At 49.8% G+C, this 9,655-nt stretch overlaps 1 protein-coding gene across 1 annotated transcript in view; it reads left to right on the forward strand.

Annotated features, from left to right (window-relative positions):
* The first annotated feature begins 1,331 nt into the window (after positions 1-1,331).
* Positions 1,332-9,655, forward strand: part of MARCO (macrophage receptor with collagenous structure) — a 21,952-nt gene continuing 13,628 nt past the window's right edge. The window contains exons 1-4 of the mRNA XM_007456363.1: positions 1,332-1,404; positions 3,114-3,215; positions 4,114-4,266; positions 5,637-5,681. Coding sequence (XP_007456425.1) covers positions 1,332-1,404; positions 3,114-3,215; positions 4,114-4,266; positions 5,637-5,681 — 373 coding nt within the window. The remainder of the gene's footprint in view (positions 1,405-3,113; positions 3,216-4,113; positions 4,267-5,636; positions 5,682-9,655) is intronic.

Here is a 9,655-nt window from a genome sequence, read left to right on the forward strand (position 1 = left end):
ATGACATAAGTATTATGTTTTTTTTCTTTTTTATTGATCTACCCGTCTCATAGGCTCTGTTTATTTGTTGTTGTTTTTGTTGGTGATTTTCTCTGTTTTTCAGATTGGGCAATTTCTATTGTTCTATCATTTAGTTCCATCTATCTATCAGTCACTGAAAGAATCAGTGATTCTTTCCTTTATCATATTTATTACACTACTGAGCCAATGTGGTGAGGTTTAAAAAAATTTTTTTGTGTTTGGAAATTATACAATTTCCATTTGGTTCTTTTATATATCTTCTATTTTGTGACATTTAAAAAAAAGTTTTATTTGTAATTACTCATTAAAGCATTTTTGTGATGGCTGCTTTAAAATCCTTATTGAATAATTCCAATATTTGTGTCATCTCAATGATTTTAGGTTTAGGTTTCTTACATAAACTATTTAGATTTATTAGGTAGATTCTGGCTTATTTTGTGGGCTATGGTTCCAATCACAATTTAATTTTCAGAGCCCTGACCATGCTATTCTTGTCTGTTTTGTTCCCTGTGCTATTGGTGTTCTTGCCCCCTGCTTGTGCTGCCTGCAGGGGCAAAGGACACTGCTCTATATTGTCCAGTGCTACTAAGTAGAGGGTGGGAGACCTCAAACCCACAGGGCAGAGACCACTTCCCTGGGCCTCACCAGTAGCTCAGGGCTGGGAATGTGGGGAGAGGGGCTCCCACTTGATCTCCACTAGTGTTACAGTAGGAGAGAAGTACACCTACCAAGCCATATTCTGCCACTTGGTGAGGGGTTGGGAGATGGAAGGCCTGGGAACCCTAAAATTTGTGTGCAGCCTTTTTTCTTCACTGAACTGTTTTATGGAATTGAAATTTTATTTCTCTCTGAAGCCATATTTTCACTGTGAGTCAGACAATAGAGCTGTCAAATTTCTAAAACCTGCTTCCCTAAAATCTCCACCCAGAATAACCATAGTTTACTTCAGGTAAGCTCATTCTTATTCACCTGAAGCTTTTTTTTTTTTTTTTTTAACTTTAATTCTCTCATCTCAAGCAACTCTTGCTCATTGGTCAACCCCAAATGAGAGTAGATATTTCCTTGACAGTTTATTCTAACCACTAAGAGATGAAATGATCAACATAAGGGTAAAGAATTTATCAGATCCTCTGCTTTGTATAGAGTGAGTTAGACAAAGCTCACAGATTTGAAGTTCCCAGTTTCTAAAATACCTTGCCTCTATGCCAGGTGATAGCTCTGAATTAAAAAGCATTCTGGGCTTGAACTACTCCCATCACACTACCATGTCTGTTTTTCCTCTCATCATCCTTACTCAAATGCCTTGCACCATGGTCCTACCATGCAATTTGAAAATATCTGTATCTTCCGTGCTGGCCTTCACCTCCAACTTTGACTTCTATGGTACCTGTGTCTCTGAAGCATAATTTATCTTTCTATTCCCATCACATGCTATGTTTCATCATGTTTGGTTGCTGTCTATGAGACAGTATTCACCATCCACCATCTTCTATTAAATGTGAGGCTTCCTCTGTATGTTATCCATCCTCACCATCATGACTATATGGACACCTGAGGTCCTAAGTTGCATTCCTGATGCTCTCCCAACACTTCAAAATGTTCAAGTCTATACACGTTCAGCACCCAAACCACTCATTCAGCCATTCATCTAGCCCATCACCGTCTTTCCAGCACACCATGTTGGTGCTAAGAAACTTCCAGGCCATATGGAGGAGACTGAGACATATATACAGTTCAGGTGCTCAGGGCCACAGTGGATAAAAACACAGTGATGTGGGGAAGCAGAGCGAGGTCCCACCCAGCCGAGGGGAGTCTGAGAATCTATCTTGGAGCAGGAAAAGATCTACTGTGCTCCCAAAGGATGAGTACAAATTAGTTATGCAGAAAGAAGGAAGTGAGGTTGGGTATTGAGAGGAGATACTCTGCCTGAAGTCACAAGGGTGTAACCACAGTGGTCTCTCCTGACCATTGGTCAGTGTCAGCGGGGAGGTGAGGTATGGAGGTGTGGCCATAAGAGAGCTGGCTGGAGACCAGGCTACATGAACCAGCAGGGGGAACTGTTTGTCCTGAGGGCAGTGAGCTGAAGGGCTGAGGGCAAGGGAGTGACTGGAGCATGTTGTGTGTTAGAGAACTCACTCAGGCTGCTGTGTGGGCCTAGACTCCAGGGGTGGATGGGGGTGGGGGGAACACCCTGTGCTAGACTGAGCATAACCATGTGTCATCAAGGAATACGAGGCAACTATTAAAGAGAACAGTTAAATCTCTCTCTACTGAGAAAACTAGAGGGAAGTCCATGGAAAACTCCTTCACTGCAGAAAGCACATGTGCTGTAATTGATATGTACTGCAATATGTAATTATAACATGATGTCATTAGAGTAAAATTAAAAGAAAAAAAAAAACAAGTCTATCTAGGAGGATGTGAGTTTGTAAGTTTCTGAGAGGAAGGGGAGATGGAAGGAAGGCCACAACCCAGAATGCTAACAAAGCTTACCTCAGCGGGTTAGGACCTCAGGGGATTAATTATAAGATTATTAATCCTTGAAATGCTCTCCACATTGTTTGATGAATTATATTAAGCACGTTTTACCTTTGTAATTAAAAAGAAAACAAAGGCCTGCACGTGATTTCCAGCTCTTGTCTTATAACCTAACAGGTTTTCTCGACTGTTCCAAACCCCACTCATTGTTTATAAAACAGGAACAATCATCCTCCTCCCAGAATTTTGAAATTGAAATATGCTAATTCATCAATTTCTCTGATGTACATCTATTGAGTGACCCCTGTGGCAGGTTCCGTGCTGGGGCTTCGACGGTGAGAAAGGCTGACAGGACTGCGCTCTTCCAGCTAAGGATGTGTGCACAGGGGTTTTTTGCCCGGCCACATAAATGAGGGGCTGACAATGGCACTTCTTGCCCTGTGGCAAGGAGGATCGAGGGGAAGATGATTTGGGGGTCGTGGGCCTTTGTGTCTTTCCCCTCGTGGGACCTCATGGGCGGCCCCCTGCTCATACAGAGGGGATTTGGGCACAGGCTGGGGGCCCCTGCTCTCTGCCCTCTGCAGCAGCAGCCGTCTGCCTGGGTTGTGTTTCAGATCCAAAGCCCAAGAAGAGAAATGGGATAAACTGCTTCACGGTCTTGCTGCTCATCTACCTGATTCTGCTCACCGCAGGTGCTGGGCTGCTGGTGGTGCAAGGTAAAGCATCTGGGTCCTGTCTGGTCCCTCCTGGGGTGACAGTGTGGCCCGGCCCGACACAAGGCTCAGGTTCACAGGAGAGCCATTGGGGCCACTGCTGCCTATCTGCTGGGAGAGAGTTCTCAGTCCCTGGGTGGTCTGCATGGTGGGGGGAGAAGAGGGGGAAGCAGAAAGGGGAGTGTGTGTTGCATGCGTGTGTGTGTGTGTGTGTGTGTGTGTGTGTGTGTGTGTGTGAGAGAGAGAGAGAGAGAGAGAGCAAGAGGGAGGGAGGGAGGTAGAGAGAGAGAGACCACATGTGTGAGGCTGTGTGTGTCTGAAGCAGTGAAAGATGCAGTGATCTCACAAGGATGTGCCTCGTGCATCTCACATCAAGGATTTCCTGCCTCTGTAGCTTTGTTGGTCAGAGTGTTTCATTTTAACATGATTTGACTTTCAAAGTGCTCCCAATCCAAATGGTGAGGTCATGAAGCAATTCCATCAGCAGATAGTGAAGTCACTCAAGAATGCCATGTGGCCAGTTGTCATAAACACACGTCAAACGCATATGAAAGTCACACATGATTAGGCCAGATCAGCATATTAGCGGCCACACTTTCATGTCCAAGCATGCACAGATCTCCTAACTGCAAGCAGGTTGTTTGTGGGCGCAGAAGTTATACAGGGTGTAGGTATGTTCTGTGGACGTGTAATGTCATATCTGAGTGTGGAGCGCACGTGTGCAAGATACAAAGTTCTGTGTGCTCACTCTAGGTCCTCACGGTACACTAAACACGTGCTTAGCTGTTCAGGACGCAGAGTTATGCATATGTGACACAGAATGTCAGGGTTATGCTCAAGTGCCTCGGGCTTTAATGAAGTCCCTAAAAGGATGCTGCAGGCGTGGCGGTGGGGTGTCCAGTTCTGAATCTGCAGAAGCGGCTCCGGGCCCTGGAGATGCCCTACAACAATCAAACGCTGGTCCCCGAGCATCTCCTGCAGACCCAGCTCATCCGCGTCCGCACCAGGCAGGAGCACCTACTACGACTGGTGGACAACTTTACTCGGATCCCAGGTTGGCCCCTCCCCCTTGGGCTGGGACTCCCCAGAGAGGACGGGAAAGGGGGAGCGTCTCGTGTGCAGACCAAGGGGCCTTTGGACCTGAATCCCATTCTCTGGCCTCTTATGAGAGTGTGGAGGCCAAGACAGGGGGTGAAGGCCGTATGGGGAGGGCGTGAAGTTACAGGCACCCTGAGTGGCTACAGACAGCTCTCCGGGAGACAGTGGGGTCAGGGACCTAGGAGCCAAGGGTGCTGTCCAGACGAGTGTGATCTCCAAAAGCCAAGGTCTGCAGCAACCCGCCGAAGGCCGGGTCTGAGTCACGGAGCCCTCAGACTGATCCAGAGTGTGCAGGACAGAGCCCAGGATGATTTTCAGGACCACTCCCAAGCAGCAAACTGGTCTGTGGCTGGAGAGAGTAACAGTGGGCACGAAGCCAGTCTGGCCAGCGCCTAGACCTTTGAGGGGAGAGGACAGAGGGCCTGACCTTATAGAGGAGAGAGCCCTGGCTCCTCCCACCATGTGAAGACACAGAGACAGGCTGCAGTCTGCAGCACAGAAGACCTTCCCCAGAACCCTACCAGGCCAGCCCCTGATCTTGGGCGTCCAGCCTCCAGAAGTGGGAGAAGTGAGTTTCTGATGTTTAAGCTCCTCCCACCCCGGTCTGTGGTGTGTTGTTATAGCAACCAGAATGGACCAAGACAAGACAAGGAGCCCTGTCCCGGCCACCCGAGTCTTTGGGAGGCTCTGGTCCACAGGGCAGCCCTGGCAAGGGAGAGATCTGACGTAAGTGGCAGCGGTGATGGGTACCATTTGTCAGAGCATGGGTGTGCTTTCCGTGCTGGTCTCTATGTGGCGGCCTCAGGACAGCCCTGCATAACTGGTATATGAACCCCATTTCGCTGATGAGAAAGCTGATGCTCCAAACAATGAGAGGATGTGCCCAGGGTCACCCAGCTAAAGTGGCACTGCTGCCGCTCGAACTCAGGTCTGTCTGGCTCAGCTTTCCTCGGAATCATCATCTGCATGGCTGTGTTTTGCTTATTGGGACATGAGCTCCTTGGAGGACGGAGCTCCGTCTTTTCTTGTGTTCCTTCCACACAGTTTGGCTGGTCCTCGGTGCTAAGTGACACTCGTTAAGTGAATGATGGTGTGAGTAGCATTGTCACCCCACCTTGTTGGTTGGGGCATTGGTGCCTCTGCCCCTTCTCCTCAAGTCTTCCAGGTCCAAAGGGGCCCTCGCCTCCCCCATCTGCCAGGGCCACCAACGGAGAAGAGGGCCCCGGACAAGATGGAGCCACAGAAACCCGCCTCTGTCTACCGACCCCATAATCCTTTTTCTCCTCCTTTGTGCAGGCTACATTCTGAATTCCTTCTCCTTTCCAGGACCCCCAGGACCCCAAGGTCCACCAGGAATCAAGGGAGAGGCAGGTGAGCAGGGGCTGGGTGTGTGCTCCAGCGTGCACAGAAGGCTGTCTCGGAGCAGCTGCAGGGGACCACAGGAACACACGCCATCCCCAGAGTCTGAACACCCGGTGGGGTCTGTATGTGAGGGACGTCACCTGAAGTGAAACCCTAGATGGGCTGGGTTACTGGGAAGTACCTGCATCCCGGGGAGGACATCTAGGTGTGGCTGGAGGGGTGTGGACACTCCAAGCCCCTCTTTGGTGCTCAGAGTACAAGCCTGTGAGCCTCATGGGGAAGAGTCAAGCTCTTTGGTCCCGACTCCAGAGTCTGACGCATCTGCCTTCACCATAGACTGGCTCTGTGACTTCGGAAGCATTCCCTTACCTTTCTGAGTCTCAGTTTCTTTGTCTGTAAAATGGGGACAAGAGTGCCTCAGAGGGTAACTAGGAGGTTAAAATAACGATTCAAAGCACATGATTGTCTCTCCCTTTTAGGTTGTGGCCTTAACCTGCCCAGCTGCCTTACAAATGGCCACGGCATAGCTGGGTCAGAGAATGTGAGGGCTTGGCTGCCCCCGGTGGGGAGGGGGCCTCCATCACTGCTACAGTCTGCTCTGCTCTTCACTTAGACTCTCAAACGTCCAATCCCTGGAGGGGTTGAGGCTGCTGAGTTGTAAAGATGCAAAGACAAACGTTACTGGAGGAAAAAGCAAAATGAGAGGATTTGCAAGAAAGGGGGAAATAAACAAACCAAGAGCCTCTCAGCCTCCAGGCCACTGAGACAGAATGAAAAACACCACCAATTACAGAAGGGAAACTCGATAAAGGGAAACTCTTTTTCGAGTGACTAATTTTTTGGAAGGACTTTAAGAGAAGGGGGAATCCCAAACAACCTAGTGTTCTAGGTCACCAGCAGGGTTCTTCCGGGGAGCTTTTCAGGGGGAGGACTAGTAGAAGGAGAGTTTAGGGACACACACAGGCACTCGAACACCCACGGGCTCACACACACGTGTGCACACACATTTATGCAACACATGCACCAGCATACTCGTGCACGTCCTCACATGTGCACATACACTCACATGCGTACATGCCCACACACGCACTCACACGCATTCACCGTCCAGCCACAAACTCACTCACACACGCTCACTCAACCTTCAGAGCCAGAGTGGGGCAGGGTCACTCAGAGGGTGGTGGGTCACCAGGCATCCCAGGGGCACAGCTGTGGTCCCTTTTGTCCAGGTGAGCAAAGGATAGGAATGGGAAAGCTAAGAGCAAAGGTACAACGTGCGGCCAGCGGGGATGCAGGCAGTGCTGGGAGCTCAGAGAAGAAGAAGCTGAGGGGCCGAAATGGGGCCTGAGGTGGGCCTGGGGAGGGAGGGGAGACCACCGGCAGTGAGGGCTGATTCCAGAAGGAGGACTTTAAGCATCAAGAATCTTCCCTTGATGGCCAGCACTCTCTCTAGAGTAGTGCTTCTCAAGCTATGGGTCATGGATAAGAACCATTTGAGGTGCTTGTTTAAAATGCAGGTCTGTGTTTTAGAGATCGTGGAGGGTTCTGACCCTGGACATGTAGGGGACAGGCTCCGAGAAGCATGGCCCGAGCACTCTGGCTGTGACTGAGCACCTCGTGTGCTCCTGGTCTCTTGGACTCCCAAGAGACCACCCTCAGGGTGGCTCTGGGCGCAGTAGGGGAATGAGGCTGTGGAACCAGTAGGCTTGGTCGTCATCCTTGCTCAACTGTGTGACTAGACACGTTACTTGGCCTGTTGAGGTTTAACCTCTTCCTTTCAGCAAAGAATGGCAATTACATTAAAATAATAATAATTAAATTATGTCCTGCTTTGCAGGACAGCTATAAGGGTTGGAGATCATGTGTTCAAACTCTGCTACATGGTCGGTAGTGTTAGTGATCCTGTAAAGTAGAAAGGGAAGGACTTCAGTTCTAAGATCAGACAGATCTGGGTTCTAATACAGCTCTAGCTGTGTAACCTCTCCGAGCCCCAATTTACTCACCTACAAAAGGGGGATAATAATAACAACCTTCAATGAGGATTGATTACAACAAGAATATAAGACAGAAGATTGTGATACTGTACCTGGCATGTAGGAAATATTTACATTAGAAGAAATGGAGGGTGCTTGCCATCAGGAAAAGAGAGCCCTTACAGGGATGTGTCAGCCATCCTCCAATATTAGAGAGGTTCCTGTGGAAGAGAAAATAGACTTGCTCTCAGTGGTACCCCGCAGAAGAATGGAGGCCAACGGGCAAGGGTTTCTAGAGAAACAATTGTGCTGAGGTAAGGGAGGGACAAATAGTTAAGACTTGGGCTGCCGCACGATGATATGGGCAGATGCGGGGTGTGGGGAGCAGGGGCTGCAGAATTTTCCTTGGTGGGACTGAAGGGGGATCCTTGCACCAGGCAGGTGGTTAGACAGTTGACCTGTGAGGATGATTCCAAAGGTGGCCCTCCGCATTTCTCTGTGGCCCAGACTTTCTCAAGGTGACCCTGCCAGCCCCAGAGAGGGGATGACAGCCAGGCTTTTGCCTGTGGAGTCTGAGCCACACTGCTTCCCATCCCACTCTCACCCACTGCCACGCCCAGACTCAGGCCTGGAAGCAATGTGGCTGGCGAGGGGAAATGATCAGTTTCACTTCTTCAGAAATCATGACTCTAACCTACCCCTCCTCTTCCCAAATTTCTTTTCCCAAGGTCACCAGATCTCTCTTACCCACTGCTTGCCCAATCCACTGCCAGCGCACGGGGCTAGTGGACCAAGTGGGACCCGCCCCAGCGGTATTGAGGTTTTCTGCTCTTTGCACCAGCAGATGGGTAAAGCCACAGTGATGAGGTTCCAGGGGACACAACTATTTCCCTCACTCCATCTTTAGCTGTGATGACAGGCAGGTTCTGAAGTCAGATGCAGCTGTGATTCCTCAGGCGCCGCCAGACTCTGGTCCTTTCACCGGTACTACTTTGCTTCTGAAGGTTGTAACTTTTGAGAGAGACACGGAAGTCATAGCAATACAGACTCAGGCCCAGACCAGTCTCAAGAAACCTCATACAGGGAATCCCCTGGTGGTCCAGTGGTTAGGACTCCGTGCTCTCACTGCAGAGGGCCTGCGTTCAGTCCCTGGTCAGGGAACTAAGATCTCGCAAGCCGCGTGGGGCAGCCAAAAAATAAGAAAAAGAAAGAAAGAAACCTCATAAAGCCACACAATTACCTTAGCGTGATGGCCCTGACTGGCCTAGAGCCATAGGGCACCAACAAATTCCTCCAGGGAAATCATTCTTAGCCTTGTTTAAGAAGTGCTATTTGGCCCTTCCACTCACGTGGATGCTCTGAATGACCAAAAACTTGTTTGCTGTTTGCACCTGAGTCTGTTGTAAGGGACTTCAATTGTAAACATGTTCTTTATGGCTCTTTTGTCTTCCATCAAGGAATAATTATTCTTCAAGTATCCAAACCGCCTCAAAGAAGCTAATTCCCAAGCCTTGCACCTAATGTCACTCAAACCTTAGACCCAGAGAGTTCTGTATGACAGTTGCTTCTTTCCCTCCACTCCAGACCACTTTGTCTACTTTTCCTAAATCACTAGAGAGGAGGCTGGCCCCCTTCTGAGTCCTCTCCAGCTCTGAAATCATGAAAATAATGGAATGGAGCCCTTTAACCAAATTCCATCCCAACAAGCTTGTCCCAGCCCCTGAGGGGGTTGCTTGGGGTGGAACTCTGCTGATGGTGGGACCTGGCTGGCTTCCTAAGCCAGTGGGTCCCGATGAGTAGGCCCTGTGCCGGGCGGCTGGCAGGTTTGGGCAGGGGTTGCTGACCCCTGCCTAGGGAGGAGCCTCCCTCGATTGATATGCGCTGAGCAGTGGCAGAAAGCAGAGGGAGACACGGAGAACCAGGAGAGGACAGACTGGGGCGAGCCCGGAATGCTGATGACAGGTGCGAACTCTGAAACCTTGGCCACCAGGAAAGCCAGGCTCTGAACCG

Source organism: Lipotes vexillifer, unplaced genomic scaffold, assembly GCF_000442215.2.
Source record: "Lipotes vexillifer unplaced genomic scaffold, Lipotes_vexillifer_v1.1 scaffold3, whole genome shotgun sequence".
Taxonomy (NCBI): Eukaryota; Metazoa; Chordata; class Mammalia; order Artiodactyla; family Lipotidae; genus Lipotes; species Lipotes vexillifer.